The following is a 22,989-nucleotide window of genomic DNA, read 5'->3' on the forward strand; positions in this document are numbered from 1 at the left end:
CCAGCACGTTGTATCATAGAAGGGTGTGCTATTGATGGATAATTGACATGTCAGTGTGGCCAGCACTGTCTGGCATTGGGGGTACTATAACTTGTCACCACTGTATTCTGTCACTACCATGATCTATCATCACTGTAATTCTTTGCCGCTGCTTCTTGATTTAAGCACCGCTGCTAAGCTTGCTATTTAAGGGCTTCTGCCCTCTGTGCTGGCCGGCCTCTTTATCGTGTCCCCAGCCAGCTGACATATTTACTTTTATGACCAGGCCCTGATTCAAGCTCCCCAAACATCCAGGCCTATTGACAACCTCTCCAGCCTACAAAGTTCCCTGCAAATTCTTGCTCTTCTCAGAAGATATCGAAACTCCACGTGGATCTATGGTCTGGAGCACTGGTTCCCTTCTTTGTCAACACAAAGACCCCTTTGGAGTGTAACAAATCACCTACCTCAAGTCCCCGGATGACAGTAAATATGTAGTATCTAACGGGGCAGCTCTCAGCTGGCAGTTCTTAGCCTGGCTGCTTGTGAGAAACACAGGGGAGCTTTAAAAAATCCCAGTGTCCAGACTGCACCCCAGAATAAATGAATCCAAATCTCTAGAGGGGGTGCCCAGACGGAGCTGTTCTTCAGTCTCCCCAAGTGATTCGAATGGGAGGCAAGGCTGAGAACCAGGGGCTCAGCACATATCATCTTCACCCTTGTAGGCCTCCTTCAACAAGTCTGCAAGTTCTTAAAGATGTAAGCATTTATACAGAGAATGGATAAACAACAAAGTCCTACTGTAGAGCACAGGGAACTACATTCAGTATCCTGTGATAAACCATAATGGGAAAGAATATCAAAAATGAATGTACATATATATATGTATAAATGAGTCATTGCTGTGTAGCAGAAATTAACAAAACATTGTAAATCAACTATACTTCAATAAAATAAATATTGAAAAAAGAAAAGAATATGCCTTGAGATTTTAAGCTTTTGCTACTCAAAGTTTGCATCGTGGCCCAGCAGCATCACAGCATCATCTGGGGGCTTGTTAGAAATGCAGTTTCTCAGACTCCCTCCCCTAGACCTACTGATTCAGAAAGAACATTTTAACAAGATCTACTGGTAATCTGGATGCATAGTGAAGTTTGAGAAGCACGCCTTTAAAGCACGAAGAGACTACCTACAGCGCGAGGGTTAGGACTTTTCAAGCCTCAAGAGGCCATTAAAAATAAATATTTAGGGCTTCCCTGGTGGCGCAGTGGTTGAGAGTCCGCCTGCCGATGCAGGGGACACGGGTTCGTACCCCGGTCCGGGAAGATCCCACATGCTGCGGAGCGGCTGGGCCCGTGAGCCATGGCCGCTGAGCCTGCGCGTCCGGAGCCTGTGCTCTGCAACGGGAGAGGCCACAGCAGTGAGAGGCCCGTGTACCGCAAAAATAAATAAATAAATAAATAAATAAATAAATATTTACTAATGTATGTATTTTCACTTCATCAACCTTCTGGGCTGCTACCTGACGTGTACCTAGAGGAAAAAACCAAACACTCCCTTCTCCTCCTCACTGCGAAAGTCTTCTCCAAATGTTTTCTGTTCGATAATGCTAGTCTCTGACATCTTCAGTGCTCCTGTGAGCTTACCTTCCTTTTCTTGAAGCCCTGACACTCACCTAAGATCTTGGTGTAGGGTCAGCTTGCCTAGGCCTTACAATTCTTATTCCTATAGGGACAGGGAACAGGAGAGGCTGCACCATTGTACAGTTTGGGATGGGCTTTAATATGTACGCTTCCTCCTTTTCCTAAGAGTAGAGAAAGAAAGGCTCACTTCTTGGCATTTACATGCAAAGATCGTATTGAAAACCACATAAGAATAACTTCTAACATCTATTCTTCCAAGTATAATATTCATATATTTTAAAATGTCATATAAAAGCAGAAATTCGATAAGTCAAAAATCAGTGGGTTTTTTAGGTGTGTGTTTTCTACCTTTCCCACAGAGAAGTGTTTTAAAGGCAGCTTAATGGGGGATTCACAAAGAGAAAGGCTGCCATGTCTATTTTCTTGCACAGGGGAGGGAAATAAGTGAGTTCCTTTAAATTCTGGTAACACAAGATCTCCTATGAAGAAAAGCCCTTTGTTTGTTTAAATTAGAATCTCCACCTTGATGATAGTTAGGAATCTAGGAACATTTTAAGTGAGCCCAATTCTCTGATATGAAAAGCAAGACCATGAAATACCAGCCCATGTATACAATCTGAATACATTTTTATTCCCTCGTGGCTCTCAGGGTTTGAATCCTGGCAGAATGTCTTACTTGAAGCAGAATTTATCTTGATAATGATTGGCACAGAAATGGATTTTTTAAAGTGCTCTTGAAAGGACGATCCACTTAAAAATTCTTCCCTGTTCTACAGAACATGGAACAAAACAATGTGCAACTGCTTTCCACCAAATTTCTCTAAAGAATGTAATTTTTACATACCTGAAATAGTTTTAAATGAAAATTAGTACATCAGGTTCGACATCAGTACAAAAGAACAGTTTAACACGTGTCCACGTTTCTGAGATACCATTGAATAAGACATACCATTACAGTATTTTATGTATGACTAGGAGGGGAAAAATGCTATGAATTAATTTAAGACATGTCGTTGATTATAAGATTAACCTCAGTTTCAGAGATGATAAAACATGGGGGAAAATGTGTCTTAGAACTGTTAAAATTCAGTAGATTAACAAGCACAGCATAAGATGATACTTTCACGAAGGAAACAACGTTTCCTGTCACAAATTTAAGGTTTGGTGTCATGGTGGCAACATCACTCCTGGTTCATGACGCAGTATTACCCCCTTAACTAGCTTTGTTAAAGTTCACCCCCATACACTCTGCCTCTATAGCAAATGGTTAAGATAAATCATAAAATCTGACTAATGGGAAAATTCAGTGCTTCTCCTTTGGGGGAAAAATGGTGGCTAACCGTAGCCTACAGCAAGGCTTCTTATTTTCCTCATTGCAAACACGGGTGCTTGTGTAGACCAGCGTGCATTTTTCTCAAGAGGATGCTAGCTATAAAAAGCGGGAGAGTTAAGAGGGTGAGCATCTCTAATTTCATGGGTACCTAGGCCTTGGCTGAGGCCTGTCTTGTGGTTTGCTAATGCATCTGTCCCGTTGGTAAGTTACACACGTAAGATGCATCCAGGCGCAGCCTTAGGGGCCCCTAAGCACAGTTTTTCGGATTCTAGAAGTGGAATCACTGATGCACATCACTGTCAGTTCCTGAGCTTCCTGCCAGTGTGATTTAGTAGGGTTTTTTTTTCCAGTAAACACAGTCAAAAGGACCTCAAGGGGCTAGAAAAAGAAAAATGAAACAGAAAAATCCCATAAAGCAGTTTCTAATTTGATAAGTGGATTGGTAAGACAAGCATTTTCTGTTTACGTGGATTGATCAGATTTGCCAGGAAGTCACCAAAATTCCACTCAAGTCACCCTGCGTGGAGTTATGTAAACTTTTCTAATTCTTTGGAAATGAAAATAGAAATCCCCAAGGCGGCTTTAGAAGATGGAAAAACTGGCATACTCACGAAGATTGGGAGGCCTTTCTTCTGAGTAAATAGTCCACCACATCGGGATCGGTCTCTAACAGGCTCATCAGCACTTCATTCTGGAGATCCGGGGGAACCTGCAGGGGCCAAATGTTGAGGCATAAATAAAACCACTCCAGCAAGAGGCGAACTACGGTCATTGGCAACTTGACAATAGCGTATAAAAGGGTGCCTTCAAAGTTGTAAGAAAACAGAGTGATCTGTTGGTTAAAACCAAACCTACACCAACCCATACAGCCAGTTTCATTCTTAGGACAAACTGGATGATTACCAAATAGTCATAGTCACTAGTCAATTCAATTCAAGTGGGGTGAATTGTCACCCCACTTGCGACTGGAGATACAGCCTAACCATTTGGGTACCTCTGTTGCTCAGACTCGATTTTCTTGGCTTTGAATAAGCAAAATATCACGGTTAAGCGGAATGGTGTTTGTAATTTATTGTCCAAATGGGGACACTTTCTAGAGTTCATATTTAGCACTATGCCAAGACAACAGGCATAAGTTAGGACCATCTCGGGCAGTTCTGGAACACAGGATCAGTTTATTGAGGACAGGCCCTGGAGCCGGAGACTGCTTGCATTTGAGTCCCAGTTCCACTCGCTGGGTGTGGGAATTCTGGCAAGGTATATGACCTTTCCAGGTCTCAGTGCCCTCATCTGTAAACTAGAGATAATAAGAGTACTCACCAGAAAGGGCTGATGTGGTGAGTAAAGGACTTACTACATGTTGAGAACTTAGAAAAGCACCTGGCAAATAGAAAACACTCAAAAAAAATGTTGACTAGTTCATCTGCACATGCCACTTTGTCATTCAGTGCCTGCCTTCACTCCTTTCTTGCCTCCTGGTCTATCATCAATTAAAAGTTTCTTGCTTCATAATTTGATGAGGCATCACATGAGTGTTATAGATGAGCTTCATGTGTTTCTCTAAGCCTAATCCTCAGTGCATTAGAAGATGACCTTACAATCCTAAATCACTCATGTAGAAGTTTTTTCTAGGAGAAAAGATTGAACTCGGCTCCAGTGGTTTTCTACTCTGTAGATGCTGGTAGCTCAACCAAAGGAAATTCAAACTGTTGAGGGAAAATACATTTTCAGTCTGATTCTCTCACATGTGGGCTCGGAAACAAGACTCTTAAATACTGTGGGGACACATCTTCTGAGAACAAGTGTTGGTGGAAGAATTGCCTTCTGCCTCTGGCAGAACTCAATTCTTCTTGAGCTCTAAGAAGCTGGAAACAATTTTATTAACAAAAACAGGGATGAAAAAGCAACAAAATGCTTTCCTCCTTTCATAAATCTATTCTTCCTACTTCATTCTGAATCGTCATTAATGACATTGCCAAAGCCTAGTCAAACAAGCTCAAAATCTGGGTTGGATTCAAGCTTCTCTGTGTCCTTTCCCCTCCATGTTCAGAGCTGGGAGATCTACTTGATTTCATCTCCGTGATGCCTGTTACTTCTTCCCTCTCTTTCCCATTCCAACTGCAATCATCCAGGTTTGAGCCTTCATTACCCCTTTGAAGTGGTCGTCTGTTGGCCATTACCAGCCTTCATTTCCCTCTTCTTATAACAGTCATACCCCAAGTTCCCTATGGAGAACTAACTGCTCTCCAACATCCAGCTGGAGGGTGAGGTGTAACCTAGCCTAAGAAAATGATCATTCCACTCCCAGACTACCATGGCTGCCTGAGCAATGAGCATGTGACTTCATTAGAAGCAATGAAAAGCTGTGAGAATTTCCCAGAGACTTCAGAGGGACAGGATACAGGGCCTGAGGATTGTGCTGACAATTGAAGAAACAATTCCAAGAAATGGAGAGAAAGTAAAGGGCTCTCTTGACATCACTTGAGTGCTGGGTAAAGCTATGCCTGAAGCCACATTTGCTCTGGATTGTTCAGCTGTGTGAGCCCCCAAATTCCTTAAGCTAGTTTGAGCTTTTAGTTGAAAAGAAAGATATATCCTTGATGAGGCTTTGATACAACAGCTTGCTAACTTGTGTACTATTTCCTTCAACTTGTACATCAAATTTCTCCTCTATGTGGTTGTCAGAATGCTCTGATCAAGACACTTGATCAAAACCCCTTTTTTTTTTTTTTTTTTTTTTTTTTTTTTTTTTTTGCGGTACGCGGGCCTCTCACTGCTGTGGTCTCTCCCGTTGCGGAGCACAGGCTCCGGACGCGCAGGCTCAGCGGCCATGGCTCACGGGCCCAGCCGCTCCGCGGCATATGGGATCCTCCCAGACCGGGGCACGAACCCGTATCCCCTGCATCGGCAGGCGGACTCTCAACCACTGCGCCACCAGGGAGGCCCTCAAAACCCCTTTTGATCAAAGCCACTTACTTGCTTGCTTGCCTCAATCTGTATTTCTCATCTTCTCCCCCAGCAGTCATCCTCACACACCCACAACCTCAGTACCACTGTGCTTCTCACTCTGACCTTTCCCCACCTCATTCCTTTAATTCGTTACATAAATATTTGGTGAGTGCTTACTGAGCGCCAGGCACTGGATGCTGGGATTCAGCGGCAAACCAAGCAGACAAGAATCCATGTCTCCTTGAAGCTGACAGTGAATATGGGAAGACTGGCATGAAACAAACAGAAAACATAGCATGGATCACATGGAGAAATATAAAGCAAAGAAGGGCAATGAAGAATCCTGGGCCGGGGGTGCAATTTAAATAGGATTGTCAGAGAAACTGACAATTTAGCAGATGAAGGAACTGGAGAAAATCATTCCAAGCAGAAGGAAGAAAGAATTAGCAAGATGTTGAATCAGGAGCAGTTTGGAGGCCAGTGAGGTTGGAACAGAGTGAGAGGAAGAAGGCAAGTGGTAGGAAGTAGGTCAGGTAACCAAGGCCAGATGTTGTGGAGTCTTACTCCATGATAATGACTTTCTGCTGTCAATCTAAGTGGGTGGGGAGCCACTGGAAGTTTTGAGCAGAGGACTAACATGACTTGTCATCACTCTGGCTGCTGAGTCACTAGGAGATTGTAGGGAAGCAAGGGGTAAAGCCAGGAGTGCAGATGGGGGCTGTCGATACATCCAGAAGAGAGATGATACAGGGCCGAACCAGCATGGTGAGCGGATGAGAAATATCTGGATCCTGGAGACAGTGAAGGTAGAGACGATAACATTAGCTAATTGAGTGGATGGAGAGAGAGAGAGAAGGAAGAGGGAGAGGGAGTGGGAGAGGAAGAAGAAGAGAGGATGACTTCAACGTTTGGGGCCTAGGCACCGGGAAGGATGGGGGTGCTGTTAACTGATGTAGAGAAGCTGCAGGGCGAGGAGGAGGCTGGGGGTCAAGATTAGGGCTGTGGCTTTGGTATAAGACGGAGAGGCCTGTGAGACATCCAAATGAAGGAAAGATCAAGTAGGTGATCGGGAATAAGGATCTGGGGTTAAAGGGGAGTCCTGGGCTGAACATAGAGATCTGGGGGACACATATAGATGGTATTTAAAGCTCTGTGACCAAATGCAATGGCCTGGGAATGAGAATGGAAGGAGAAGAGAAGGGGCAGGACTTTTAGGTCCAGGCTGAGAGATTGTTCTCTTACTATATTGACTACATTAAATAAATAAAAAGACTGATAATTTTGACAAACAACATGACCCAACAGATATACTTGATTACATCAGTTTTTCCAAAAGTAATATTCAAAGGGTGCAAATGAGAAGAGAGAGAGAGAACTCATTAAAAAAAAAAGAACAGCAAAGCAAAAAATAATATAGGCCAAAAATGTATATATTGCATTTTTTAAAAAGAATCTTCCATGAGCAAATTAGGAAGACTATTTCTATTTTTGTCCAGTTGGTTTAAAATTTCCTATGCTTAAATGAAGCAACTGACAAAGGATTAATCTCCAAAATTTATAAGCAGCTCATGCAGCTCAATAACAAAAAAACAAACAACCCAATCCAAAAATGGGCAGAAGACCTAAATAGACATTTCTCCAAAGAAGGTATACAGATTGCCAACAAACACATGAAAGAATGCTCAACATCATTAATCACTAGAGAAATGCAAGTCAAAACTACAATGAGATATCATCTCACACCAGTCAGAACGGCCATCATCAAAAAATCTAGAAACAATAAATGCTGGGGAGGGTGTGGAGAAAAGGGAACACTCTTGCACTGCTGGTGGGAATGTGAATTGTTACAGCCACTATGGAGAACAGTATGGAGGTTCCTTAGAAAACTACAAATAGAACTACCATATGACCCAGCAATCCCACTACTGGGCACATACCCTGAGAGAACCATAATTCAAAAAGAGTCACGTACCAAAATGTTCATTGCAGCTCTATTTACAATAGCCCAGAGATGGAAACAACCTAAGTGTCCATCATCTGATGAATGGGTAAAGAAGATGTGGCACATATATACAATGGAATATTACTCATCCATAAAAAGAAACGAAATTGAACTATTTGTAATGAGGTGGATAGACTTAGAGTCTGTCACACAGAGTGAAGTAAGTCAGAAAGAGAAAGACAAATACCATATGCTAACACATATATATGGAATTTAAGAAAAAAAATGTCATGAAGAACCTAGGGGTAAAACAGGAATAAAGAGACAGACCTACTTGAGAATGGACTTGAGGATATGGGGAGGGGGAAGGGTAAGCTGTGACAAAGCGAGAGAGAGGCCTGGACATATATACACTACCAAACGTAAGGTAGATAGCTAGTGGGAAGCAGCCGCATAGCACAGGGAGATCAGATCGGTGCTTGGTGACTGCCTGGAGGGGTGGGATAGGGAGGGTGGGAGGGAGGGAGACGCAACAGGGAAGAGATATGGGAACATATGTATATGTATAACTGATTCACTTTGTTATAAAGCAGAAACTAACACACCATTGTGAAGCAATTATACTTCAATAAAGTTGTAAAAAAAAATTTCCTATGTTTAGACATGTAATAAAAAATTTTGCTCCAAGCACCAATCCATTCCCACTAAGAATAAACAACTGGAGTGCATGGCCTTCAGAGTGGTGCACACATCACAATATTAGTTCTCTGAGAGTATATGGTGTGTCTAATGATAAATTATCAACTCAGATACATTATTAGAATAGGTTACAGGAAGGATCATTATTTGAAAATAACTTGCCATAAAGTTTTGCAGAAATAGCATAATTTCTGCAATTCAGAGTTTTTACTCATTCAGCTAGGCTTTATTCCCAACCAATTATAATTACTGAGGCTTATTTTCTGTAGCATATGTGACCTTTACTTGGTAACAAATGCAAATAGAAAGGGTCAGTGCTATAAACCTATCAACAGTTTCTTTTCAAAAGACTCATGATACCATTTTGGCTTGGAGACACTATTTACAAATAAGTGAAAAAATATAGCTTAAAAATGTGGATCCATGTATTGCAGGAAGAGTAGATAATATTTTCCTATGCATTATGCAAGACTGACTACAGTGTACATAATCCATTATTCTAATTAGCTTATTTATAGCCCATTTTGATTTAAGGCAGCTTCCAAAATTCATACGATAAAACCACATTTGTTTTTGTTTTTTAATAAAGGAATTGTTCAGAAAATTGGAACCAGTGGGAAAATGAAGGTAGAGAATTTGAAACGATGCCTGGAACTGACTTTTAATATTCATACTACAGCATCCAGTGCTGTTTTCCCAATAATTCCTGTCATCTTTGTCCACATTTGCACATTTCATTTCCAATTATTTAATAAAAATTTCAAACTACTGGCTCAGTTCAATTGGATGAGCATTCATTTTCTATTAATTTAGATACTTAATAGAGAAACTAAAGTCAGGGGAATGAGCTGAATAGAAACAGCAGCTTACAGTAAGTAAGAAGAAACATCCACGCAGACTATTCACATATGCATTCCTTTTCAGTAATTAGGATGCTGTCGAAAGAATATCTGACCAAGAATCGATAGTTCCCGAGGTCCCGTTTTGGCTCTGCTGCTTATAATTAATATAAACTTGGACACATCGACCATCTTCTTTAGGATTCTATTCCTGAATCTGAAAATCCGGGCATATCCTATCTGTCCCTTTTGCCTTTATGGAGATGTTATGGGGATCAAAAGGGCTAACAAATTTGAAAGTACCTGACTAGTTGCAAAGAACTTTAGAATAAAAGATTTTATTGGAAATAGACAAAATAATAAGTTAAACACTTAAAAGAAAATAATAAAAGCAGATAACTTGGAGATGGTCAATGTTTGTTCTGAGATTTCTTTCTTGACTAACAGCCATCAATTTCCACCTTTTATCCTGTGAGCTTGCAAAGAAACATCATTCTTCTCTTTTGCCTAACACTTCTGGTGGGTAACTAAGTTATGGGATTTCCTCTCGATATGTCTCCGTTCTTGACCACCCCTTGATTTCTAGAGTTACAGTGTATGATCTCTTGGCACCTCAATTGCAATGGTCTTGAAGCCAGACTCTGTGTAGCTTCTCCATTTTGGCTTTTTCTCCTGTGCCAGACCTCAAGTCTTTGGGCTGGTCACATCATCAGAAGGCAGGGATTATCTGACTTGACCACCTGGAACTGATAGAGGGTCCTAAGGTTGCAGTTCTCTGTCAGCTGGCCTCCTTCACAGCTAGGCCAAGATAATATGAGCCAATCCTGGCCAAGGTACCCTAAGTGGGAGGGTCTTATAGAAGCTTCTGGAAAAGGTTCTCCTCCATATTGACAAGAGATGTAGGAGAGGAAACATCTCTCTTTGTGACTGGATGTGATAATGGCTTCAAGAGGTGCTGGAAGTGACTGTGGTCTCTTGCAGCTAAAGATGGCGGACCAGAGAGAGCATAAGTGTGAGTGAGCTGCTAAAATTGTGCCCTCAGACTTCTTATTATGTGAGATAATAAATCCTGATGTTTGCCACTGCCTATAGTTGATTGTTCTCCACCTTGCAGTTGAAACTCCTACCTGCATATCTACAACCTTTCACCCACTCACTCACTCACTCACTCAATTTTATACTCTTCCAGAACACAGGGTAGGGTGGTGCCTTCTATGCAATGGATGCTGAATAAATGTTGGAATGGCTACAAATAATAATAAAAAATAACCCAGAATTATTGGTCTTCATGGTGTATACTGGTTATGTTGCGTTTGTCTAGATGCTTCTCTCTACTTATAAGTAGTACCCATCCCAAAGGGCTTCTTCCCTTACAATTTATTGTTTCAAATCAAAATCTCTACTGTGTTTCATGGCACAGGGAGACCAGCTCGGTGCTTTGTGTCCACCTAGAGGGGTGGGATAGGCAGGGTGGGAGGGAGACACAAGAGGGAGGAGAAATGGGGATATATGTATACGTATAGGTGACTCACTTTGTTATACAGCATAAACTAACACACCATTGTAAAGCAATTGTACTCCAATAAAGATGTTAAAAAAATCTACCGTGTTTTAGTCAGCTATTTAGTAACTTCAGATAATTTCTAACGGTACCATTTATGGTTGTTTTTATCTGGAGACTCAACTCCTTAGCTTTTCATATATTCCTTCAAAGGATAATGCTATTTCAAAAATCAAAAGAACTTTGGACTGTCCTGCTTCAGAGAAAAAATGTAAACACTGCACATATGAAGGAATAAAGCTGTCATAATTAAAATCCACCCTATCAAATTAAAGATGAAGCCTTGAATGATTGCCTAGGGTATAACGGCTATGATGTATTTTATTCCATAAACCAGAGAGAGTGAAAAATGGTTTGAGTTTTCTCCATTTACTAAGTCACCATAACAAACCACTAAGGGCATCTGAAAGAGCACTTCCCAGGACCCAATCCTACTGTACTGTACTTGTGTAGGTGTTTCACACCAGTCCACCACTTGGCACTGAGCCAAGAAGGATGCTTTGCATTTAAAACTCTAACAGTCCCCAGCAGAAGTAAATGTCATTGGAAGTCATGATGATATATTTTTTTAAGCTAACAAACACACCGAGAGAAATCACTTTGGCTATTTATGGGAGCAAAAGCTCAAACTTGGACAGGCCCAGCCTAGAACTTCTGTGTAGCTCTGGTGTGGAGGATGGCTTAATATTATATAAGGAGGCCTCAGTGCACTTAAAGGGCCAGAATGCGTTAAGTTCAAGAAATTTTTCTCACGTGCCTGACACATGCCAGGCAGCGTTTTTGGCAGTTGGGGCACATTATTGAACAAATATAGTCGAAGAGCCCAGGACTCATGGAGCTGTGATGGGGGATGACTCGAGGAAGGTGAAGAGCTTCTGCCCCTCTCCACCTGCGTGTGTCACCAACAGTGCACGCATTCTGTCACTACAGACAGGGACAAGGTGAGCGGGCTTTCACAGCCATCTGCTGGCCTGGACATCAAGTGGGTCGGTGTTATGATCAGTCCAGAGGGATTAATGCTGTTGAAGGTCCCCTTTCTGCCCCATTTTCAAACTGGTTAAAATACTCTCCCCCGTCCACCCCCAGCCAAATGAATTCCATATCTGAGACGTCACGTTAAAGCACCTCGTCTTTTGTGAGGGAAGGCATCACACTGTAGAAATAATTCACTCAGTCGCCGCATCACTTAGGCGAACGATCTTGGCTTGCTCCTGGTGAAATGGTGGTGCAATTGAGAATAAGCTGATGATGTACATAATGACTAACCCGACCCCTGGCACACAAACAGTGGTTATTTTAAAAACAGTGGTTACATAAAAAGGGAAATGGAAATCGTATATAATTATCTGGATGGGGGTGGTCTCTTGTTTGATGCCCTGGATTACTGCTTGACTCCTTTTGACTTGGCATGTGAGAGAAGCTTTAAGAAAATGTAATTTGTGCCGGGAAAGAAGAGAACACAGAGCAAAGCCTGGCTTCTGAGCTTGGAACCCTCAACACAGCCTCTGACCCTTGCTCCCAGCACTTCTCATTCGAAATTTCCCACGTGCGCTATGCTGATCCCCAGCTCAGGCTGACCAATCAGCAGGGTGGGAACGCGCCGCCGTTCCCACGCCTCCACAGCACCCGGCACTTTCCATCAGCCCACAAGGGTGGTGCCTTCTCCTCTTTCCCTCTCTCCAAAAAAGAAGCCCTAGTAGTATCAGCCCTGAGACTGAGCTGACTGTTTGCTCCACTCTGCTCTGAAGCTCTTAGTAATTCCAAGAGCCACGATGAATTTTCTCTGGCATTTCCGACATCAATTACAGAAGCCACAACTTGCAGAACAATTAATGTGTTCATGATTGAGTCGGTGAATGCTTTCTGCCTCACAGTGATAACACGGACCATTTCTAGATACGCATGATTCTTCTCTTTTATTTCTGGTGTTCCCAGAGAGAGCATCATTTTATGTTTTCCAATTTTTAGATAGTTGTTGATATCAGAAATGGAGGGTTATGATTTAAAGTTTGGGGGAATCTAAGGAGTATGGGCACCAAACCAAAAACAAACAAACAAAAAAACTGCATTTTTCTCTAGCAATGCATTATCGCAGTATGTTTTTTGTAACAAATACTTACCGAGCACCCATTTGGCAGAAAGCACACTTTCTGCCAAGTACTTTCCAGGTGCTGTGGATATCAGTGAATAAAACAAACAAAAATCCCTGCCTTCATAAAGTTTGCATTCTATTAGGTTTCAACAAGCATAATAAATAAATATACAGTGAGCTGAAGGTGATAAGTGCTAGAGCTAAAAGAAAGAGAAGAATAAAGACTAGGAGTATATATGTGTGGGAGCAGGTCGCAGCGTTACACGGCGTGGTGAGGGTAGGTTTTACTGCGAAGGCGACACCTGGAGGTGCTTTGATAGGGCAGGCACCTGATCAATTTCTTATAATAATAGCAGTGATCTCTCTCTCTCTCTCTCTCTTTTTTTTTTTTTTGGAGTCCCTAGTATATGTCAGTTCCTGTCCTAAGTGCCTTAGGATGTCATTTCTAATTCTCAAAATAATCCTGTAAAGCTTCATCTCATTTTTTTTTCAACAGAAAAAATGGAGACTTAGGGAAGGTAAGCATAGGGCCAAGATCACATAGCAAATACATAGCTGAGCAGAGATTTGAATTCTGGGAGCTGATTCCAAAGCTCACGGTCTTCCCACCATCTTGGGAGTTTCCCAAGATGTGGTTAGGAAACTATCAGAATGCCCTGGAGGTATTCATTAGAAAGTACACAATTCTGGGCCCCATCTCAGCGCTACTAAGTTTGATCCTCTAGAGTGCAGCCCAGGAATCTGAATATCTGACGAATTTTTCTTGCAACTGTTGCATGTTCAAGTTGGTGAACCACGGTTATGATCTGCTGCCTTGGTCTCTTGCTAGAGTGATCATGATGGCTGTTATCATGACCTCTTTCCAGCCCTAGGTTTTCTAACCCAGTGCCTGAAAAGCAAACAACTGGTAAAAAGACTGTCCTAGCCACACTCTCGAACTGTGTGGCAGCCTCTAAATCTGGTTATCTTTTCTGTATTACGGGACCAAGCCAGGTTCTCTTCTGTCCTTTCCCATTAACTCGGACACTGGCCACTTGGGACAGGGAGTCCAACATGAGGAAATGAAGGACATTATAACACTCAGAACAAGCTTCGGGTCCTTGCCAGGCCTCTGTGGGGTTTTATATCCCTTCCATCAGTTCTTCAATGGCATCGCTGCTTCTAGGATGCATTCTGCCTTCAAGGACAAACTCACAGCCACCTTTTCTAACAAGTCTTCCTTTCTGATGCCAACGGGAAGCGATGCCTCCCTCTCTGAGCTTGTAAACCCTTCCAAGGACTGTGAAACAGCACAATTGCTAACCACCTTTAACCATCAGGTCCTGTCTAGCTTCATCCTTCCTTGTTGGGAATTACTGTGCTAATTCTGAAAGCTTCTTAATACAAAACAAAATGAAACAGCTATCTACATGATTGAATTTTTGTCCATCCACACAGACCTGCTTTGCCAACCAGCCACCAGCTTTGGTATAACAAACTAGATTCTGAAATGCCAAATATGCCAAAAGAATCTACAAAATGATGTGATTGATTAAAAAAAAGAGGTGGGGTTTCCCTGGTGGCGCAGTGGTTGAGAGTCCGCCTGCCGATGCAGGGGACACGGGTTCGTGCCCCGGTCCGGGAGGATCCCACATGCCGCGGAGCGGCTGGGCCCGTGGGCCGTGGCCGCTGGGCCTGCGCGTCCGGAGCCTGTGCTCCGCAACGGGAGAGGCCACAGCAGTGAGAGGCCCGCATACCGCAAAAAAAAAAAAAAAAGAGGTGAAGCTAGGTCTAGGGCATAGAACCATGCAGATTTTAGAACTAGAAGGGATCTTGGTTATCATTCATTCTAACCTAGTCCTTTGATAACTAAAGAAATGGAAATCTAAGAAGATGAGGTCACACAGCTAATGTATAGTAAAGATAGGACTAGAGCAAAGTTTTCTGGTTCCAGAGCCCGTTTTCTTTTTTCTTTTTTTTTTTTTGCGGTACGCGGCCCTCTCACTGTTGGGACCTCTCCCGTTGCGGAGCACAGGCTCCGGACGCGCGGGCTCAGCAGCCATGGCTTACGGGCCCAGCCGCTCCGCGGCATGTGGGATCTTCCCAGACCGGGGCACAAACCCATGTCCCCTGCATCGGCAGGCGGACTCTCAACCACTGCACCACCAGGGAAGCCCCAGTTTTCTTTTTATTGACACAGGCTTGGGATCTTTGTCCTAACTCTCCTCCTACTTCCTTGTCCCTTTCCTCAACACATAATTCTCATAATCTGTCTAAGGAGATCAAGAATGCTTACGTTAATGGTTAACTTACTCTGAGAAAGGTATCCTTAATTCCTCCATGCTCAAACCTTTTGATAAGTATAAGGAGTAAGGATTAGTAATATGGAAGTCATACGTCACACAGCTACCACTGAGTCCTTCATTAATTCAACCAATATTTCTTGTGTTTCTACCATGTACCAGGCATAGGGGTAATGCAGTAAAGAAAGTTAGGTGGGGCCTCCCTGGTGGTGCAGTGGTTGAGAATCCGCCTGCCAATGCAGGGGACACGGGTTTGAGCCCTGGTCTGGGAGGATCCCACATGCCGTGGAGCAACTGGGCCCGGGAGCCACAACTACTGAGCCTGTGCGTCTGGAGCCTGTGCTCCACAACAACAGAGGCCGTGATAGTGAGAGGCCCACGCACCACGATGAAGAGTGGCCCCTGCTCGCCGCAACTAGAGAAAGCCCTCGCACATAAACAAAGACCCAACACAGCCATAAATAAATAAATTAATTAATTAAAAAAAAAAGAAAGTTAGGTGGAAATGAGCAAAAATTCACCCTGTCAGGGAGCTCGCATTCTAATAGGGAAACACAAACAAAAGAAATTAGTAAAACCCTTATTGGTAATGGTAAGTGCTAAGACGAAAAGGCGGGGAAAGGGAATAGGAAGTGAGGATGTGTGTGTATGGCGGTGGTGTGGTAGGGGGGCTGGATTTTAGACAAGGCGACCAGGGAAGGCCTCGTTGAGAAGTATAGATCACAACTGGGGAACACAAATATGAGCTATTACCCAAGAGAATCTCGGTATCAGGCTCTACAGGGAATGGCAAACTAAGATCAGATTTGGAAAATGTTGGACAAGATGGAGCATTGATGTTCTTCTACTGTTCTTAATAATCCAGGCAGCAGGAAATGGAAGGAGAGGAATGGCACAGCGAAAATGGCAGCAACTGGACTTTCAAGGAGGCCAGGAAGAGATTTGTTAGTATCTGACGTGAAAAGAAATGCCTGATGGTTTAGTTTCATATAAAGAACTTTGTTTAGAATACAGAATTGTGAGAATGGAATTAAGATTGACAAGAGGTATTTTGTCTTAAAAAAAAACCTAGAGAGCATGAAGTATGCCAAGACTACTTGGCAAGATGATACACGACTTAAAACTTGATGAAAATGTTGAAAAATTCAGACATCTGATTCATCCAAATATGTAATTAATTATGAGGATTGTGGCTGAAGGGTGAAATTTATATAGAGTTCATGAAAATTTCCACTTTTTTTTGAGAGCTTACTGCATGCAACACATGGGCAGTGCCTCAAATACTCAAAGAGGAGCAAGACCCCATTCTACCTCGTGAATTTTTCGCTGTGGAAAAATCCATTTTCACTTCCTCCTGGGCATCCAGCAGGAATACATTTCTCAGCTTCCCTTGCAGTTAAATGTGGCTTGTGGCAGAGTTCTGTCCAATGGGACTGGAGGGGGCATGATGGATGTCCCTTCTAGGTTTGGCCCATAAAGTCCTAGGGGACTGAAGAGTCTCAAGATGCAAGGAGCTGGGGTCCCTAAATCGCCACCTGGAACGCTGTCCGCTAAACATCTGATTAAACCTTATGTGAATAAGGTACTTATGACTGTTGTGCTGAAGTACTACGATTTGAGCCAACTTGTGTTGCCCAACTAATACAATTGTTAATTAACATTTGCATAGAATTTTGCAGTTTGCAGAATGCTTTTGCATAGCAAATGATTCTGGGAACCACCCCAGGAAATGGGTCATATTTTAATTTTTTCCCATTTCACAAACGCTGAAATTGATGCTTACTGAATATTGAATTACTTGGTCATGATCACAAAGGTGAGACAGAGAGGGCAAATATTCGAAACTACTGGCTCTCAAATGCACAAAAAAATAACTGATATAAGACAAGGACAGAAATAAATCTAATGCAAGGCATTTGATAAATATAGACAAAATATTAAGGAAATTCAAAAGAGGGAACTAGCATACTTGGTTGAAGAAGCCACAAAAGGCTCTAGTGGAATAGGTAAGATTTATGGTGAGCATTTGTAAATTCAAAAGAGAAATGGGAGAAGAATCACGGAGAAAGTTCCTGTAAATTCTGACATGCAATACGAGTGGTGAATAGACATGGAAGAGAGTTGGCATTTGTTCTAATGATCCAAGGGAAGTTGGAGCAAGCAATGCAGTTTTTTGAAGGAAAACAGGAACTGGTAATTCAATACAAATCAAAAAAGTATTTACTGAGTGCCTGTCAGATGGAGAGCTTTCCAAAAGTGTACAGAGGATACAGAGAGGAGACAACAAGGGCACAGCCTGTGTTTTAAATGCGTTTGTGATCTACTAGGAGAAATAGTCAAAAATGACTTCAACACAATGTTGAATGAGGTAAACATCAATAGGAACAGTAATAGGGTTCAAGGGACCGAGAAGTGACATGGCAAAGTGACTCAAGAAGGACAAAGGAAAGATAGGTAAAGCTTCATGCAGGACGCAAAATGTCCGGATTGACCTTGGAGGAGGTGCCATTGCCGAGGATGGTTATAAATACATGAATTCACGAGGGCCACGTATAGCTCCAAAAAGAAGAGTTTTATCAATTTTGGGGGCAAGGACACTGCTATATAAAGAATTAAATGATTCCAAAACGTGACCATTGTTTAGGGGACAACAAAATGAAATTTACAATTTGGATATGTTTGTTTAAACATGGAATCACAAACTTACAGTGACATCATAGGTATGTAAATTTCTATTAACTGCCTGGCTTCCAACGAATTCAGTTAATGACCAGCACTATGGACCAGAAGGTGCTGTGCCTAAGTTTCATTATGCCACCAAGAGGCAATCAATAGGCAGTTGACTGAGATGTCTTGCCAAAGAAGGGCCACTTACCATGAACAGGGCTTCATAATTTTCTATCATTTTCTGCACCACGGCAATGATGGCTGTGCTCTCTTCAGCCCGGGCTGAACTCTGGACCGAGAATTCCTTGTCTGACGACTTCTGCTTGTGCAGCAGGTTGGGTCCAAATATGGTGGCCAAGTTTAGAGACGTCATTTTGTTCCCAGTGACCTATAGAAGCAGAGAATACAAGGACTGTTGTGATTTTTGCTTTTGAAAATGCCAGGTGGTTCAATCATCAATAGAATATTTTTACTTTCTCTCTTTTTTTTTTCTGCAAGGACTACATCATCTGTCAGAATCCACGAAGAGCATCATCATTTTCCTTTTGCTTCATGTCTTGAATTGAAGCTCATAGCTCAGTGGTCATCTCAATAGCATACTGAGTAAAAGTTATAACTGTTACTTTTGTGAAACTGGTACTATATAAAATTTCTATCCTGTCTGCTCTTTAAAAATATTGATGTCCATCCATCCAACTGACCATCTTATCCATCCCTCTCTCTATCCCTCATCCATCTATCCATCATCTCTCTATTAATCCATCCACTCAGCACCTACCATAGACTAGGCATTTTTCATGGATTCTGATTATTCTAAAGTTTTTCCCACAATGATCACAAACCAGCCCTTATTTTAAAGGGTTCACATTCTAGAGGATAAAGAAAATGATCAATTACAAGCATTGAGTACAAAGTATGAAACTAGCAACTCTGGAGGCCCCCGGGACACTCCAAAGAGGTGGGTGGCAATATTTGCACAAAACCTTGAAGGAGAATAGAGTTTGCTGGGCTGAAAAGCAGAGGAACTGGCGCAGCAGGCACCTTCACAGTGGTGAGAACACGATATGCAAAGACAGAAACATGTAAAATACGCCAAGGCCCGCCAGGAAACTCAGCATGGCAGAAGGTCCTGCAGGAAAGGCCGGCAAGGGCCAGGTGAAAGTCATTGCTACATGTCCCCTGTGGGGCAAAACTACTCCTGGTTGAGAGCCACTGGTCTAGACCAATTTTTATTTCTCTTGTTGAAATCAGTTGAAAATCTACGAATGCCCAGAAAAGCATGGGGACTGTGGCTGCTTGGTGAGGATCCTTTGCCTGGGAAGATCTGCACAGCCTTCAAGAGGCAGCTGGATGCACAGCATAAAATTCCTGACTCACAGGTGAGACGAAGCCTCCTGAGTCCCGACCTTGTCCCGTGGAGACCTGAGCTGGTGGCTACCCAGGCCTGCAAGCCCAGCATGGCACATGGGGTGTATTATTTTTAGAAGGCGAAGCTGTTTTCAGGTTTGCTGCCAAGTGAAATGATTTCATGTGGTAAACACTGGGAATTTTCAAAAAAGTGCCCTTAATGTACGACTGTTCAATTATGTTTTTTCTTTGTTTCATTTCACTGATACAAAACTTGACAAGTTTTCATGTTATTTTTCATTTCTCTTCCTGGAAATTCATGGCTGAGGATAAAATCAAATATGCACCATTTTCAAATTCATCCCTTTAGAACTCAGAGACATTTGGAGTATATCAGGGTTTTCTCATTTTTTTAAAAAAACATGATCAAATGGAAGATTTTGTTTTCTTTGAAAAGAATGTTTAGTACAAGGACAACCCAGAACTCTGTTTCCGCTCTCCTTCTCCTGTTGCTATTCTGGGAATGCAATACAATCCCTCTGTAAAACTGCACAGAGATTCCAGCTGCAGACCACGCTGCTGTGGTGTGTTAACACCTTTTTGTTTCATTTTGGTTTTATTTGATTGTTTTTTAATCTGGAAAGGAGACTTGCTCACAGATGGCTTCTACCCTTACCCCTCAAGTTTCAGCATACCTATCTATCTATCATCTCTCTATCTATCATCTATCTCTATGACTGCCCAAGAGTGCACAATATAATGTGTACTTGGGCTTGGTTCATTATTTAATTGTCAGCCAGTGTTATGTTTCCAAATGTTAACAGGAAAACATTTATTCCTACTAAATAAGCATCCTAGATCATTTCTGATCCGAATATGAAGCGCTCACATTTATTGATATTAGAAGTTTAGCATGTAGGTGGGGGAGGGATAGATTGGGAATTTGAGACTAGCAGATGCAAACTATTATATAGCGAATGGATAAACAACAAAGTCCTACTGTAGAGCACAGGGAACAATATTCAATATCCTGGGATAAACCATAATGGAAAAGAATATGAAAAAGAATATATACATATATATACACATATATAACTGAATCACTTTGCTGTACAGCAGAAATTAACACAACATTGTAAATGAGCTATACTTCAATAAAATAAAAATTTTTTTTAAAGTTTAGTGTGTAGACTCACTGGGCTAGAGGCTTTCCACAGGCTGTTTCAATTCCCTCTCACTATATGCTTCAGGAGCCGCTGCTGCTGTCATCCTTATATTACAGACGAGGGAAGTGGTGCCCAGAGCCGGGTTCCAGGCAGCCCCCCGCCGCGCACTCTTGCTGGCAGAGCTGGCATAGCGGGGATGTGGGAACACTGGCTCCAAAGCTGGGCCGGGACCAGGGTGAGGAGAGCGAGGCACGGGTCCTGCTACAGTTCCAAAGCCAAACTCGCACTTGCTAGAGGCATGCACCTCATCAAAGGTCAGTAATCCCAGCCTTGTGTCGGTGGTTCATAACTTCTTTTTGCCTCATAGACTCTTTGAAGAACTGGAGGCCAGCTATGGACTCTCCCAAAAAAGTGTACATTCACACCACATATTCCATGCCATGCTGGGGGGTTCTTAGACAACCTGAAAAACCACTGCTCAAGAGGTTTCAATGATGTCCCTGCAATAGTCTTTCTAGAGGAAATGAAATCTTTCTTACATTTGGGAATTTCTCTTTTCCCCTAAGGAGCAAAGCAAATAGCAAACTAAAAAAAAAAAAAAAAAAAAAAAAAAAAAAAAAGGAATAAAACAAACCAAACACAAGATAGCAAAAATATTCAATAAAATACCACTATTTTCCCCTCCAAAGGCATTCACCGACTAGTCAATTTTTCTCAATGTCTTTCTTTTAGACATCTTTAAGATCCCCATTAGTTAGTGATGCATTGAAGTTTAAGCACTTGTTAGAAAAGAAATATTACATTCATTTTATAGAGGAGGAAGCTCAGACCTTCCCCTACCCCAACTCTGTTTTCCATCATCTTCCTCTATTTTACAAAAACAAGGTCACATAGCAAGGTGCTGGCAGAGCCTGGGTGAGCCTCCAAGCTCCTTGACACTCTGATTCAGTTTTCTTCCTGTTGCAGCCCATAATAACTACCCAACAGATACGTAACACATCTAGCACAAACTAACAAATAAGTAAGAGAGAAACTTGAAAAATTCTTTGTTTCTTGATTATATTTGACAATTGAATTTTTGTCTCACTCCAATCTGCCCACTCTGAATTCTTCACCTGCTCATGCCAAACCAACTTAAAAAATCGTGAGCAAAAAACCTCTCTCTCGTTCCTCTCCCTCCCCTTTTCACTTCTACCAGAAGGGGTTTTCAGCTAATTCCCATCCCTATGCCATGCTTATGCGGTCCACTTACTCAATCCCGACACACCCTTTGATATGTAGTTTAAGTTCAATCTCCCGCACAAAGCCATTCCTAACTTTTCTGCTCCACGTTCATCACTTTTCTGAAGTTCTGCAGTGACTCTGCGTTGTGTTCTCTAATTCTATATTTGCCTTGTGTTTTTCCCCCCTCCACCTCCTAGATGCCACAGCATCCTGGGAACGGTAATTAGACAATTCCTGAACAATGCTCACTGGCTTAGAGGAACAGAGAGTAGGAGCTCAGAACATACGTGATTCAAATACCAAGGCCATTCTTACACGGAAACATTTATAACGTGAATTGCTGTTTTCCATATTGCTATTCCTACAAAACCTTTCTAACTCACCCTCCTCCTGTCTCTAACCAATCTAAAACACGGATTATATCACCTTAGTTGAATCCTTCCGAAGATTCATGGCTTAAAAGAATCAGCCACCTTCCCCTGACAAAGGCATTCAGTACTCTGGGAACATAGTCCAATTTCCCCTCTGACCTCATCAGTACTTTCCCACACTGCAGCCTTAACTCTAGTCCAAGATGGCTGTGTGAGTTACTTGTTTTCCTGTAACCTCTAACCATTTCACGGAAGCAGTGCTCTCCTCGTATTTCCCCTGTTGCTTTAATTTTTGGTTACTAGTCCTTCGTTTTGATTCAAGGTTTAGGTCAAGGATGTCTAGAGACCCTTGTCATCTCTTGCTTCCCGTACAACTTTGCTGTTACCAGAATATTTTTATATTCCTTGTAATAAACTAGTTTTCTCAATGACTGTGCAGTGCCAGTTGAAGAAATTTTATCTCCAAAGTTCAGATAAGGAAACCCAGGTTTAGGAAGATTAGTAGATTTGTCCAAGAACACATGATCAGTGAGTTGTAAAGCTAACAAGTGTTCTCACCCAGGGGTGACTTTGAGCTTCCCCTCCTTCCCGGGGAAACCTGGCCATGTTTAGAGACACTTTCAGCTGTCACAACTGGGGCAGCATCATGGGCCGGGGGGAGCTGCTACTGGCATCAAGTGAGTAGAGGCCAGGCATGCTGCTAAGCATCCCACAATGCACAGGGCACCCACACAACACAGAATTACCTGGTCCCAAGGGTCAATCGTATGGAGGCCGGGAAACTGTGAGCTAGACCCCCAGCAGAGTTGTTTCTTCCTACTTGCTATTCTATATTTCTGTTCTCCATAAGTCAGACTGGTTTGGGTTTGAGGCACAGCTGGGACTTTGCTAGTCA

At 42.3% G+C, this 22,989-nt stretch overlaps 1 protein-coding gene across 2 annotated transcripts in view; it reads right to left on the reverse strand.

The window, feature by feature from the left end:
• ARHGAP6 (Rho GTPase activating protein 6) overlaps positions 1-22,989 on the reverse strand; it is a gene marked incomplete at both ends in the record, with an annotated part of 490,865 nt that overhangs the window by 12,092 nt on the left and 455,784 nt on the right. For both annotated transcript variants that reach the window (XM_079727900.1, XM_079727901.1), the window contains 2 exons: positions 3,567-3,664; positions 18,195-18,374. In XM_079727900.1, coding sequence (XP_079584026.1) covers positions 3,567-3,664; positions 18,195-18,374 — 278 coding nt within the window. The remainder of the gene's footprint in view (positions 1-3,566; positions 3,665-18,194; positions 18,375-22,989) is intronic.

This window comes from Hyperoodon ampullatus (assembly GCF_949752795.1).
Source record: "Hyperoodon ampullatus genome assembly, chromosome: X".
NCBI classification, from domain to species: domain Eukaryota; kingdom Metazoa; phylum Chordata; class Mammalia; order Artiodactyla; family Ziphiidae; genus Hyperoodon; species Hyperoodon ampullatus.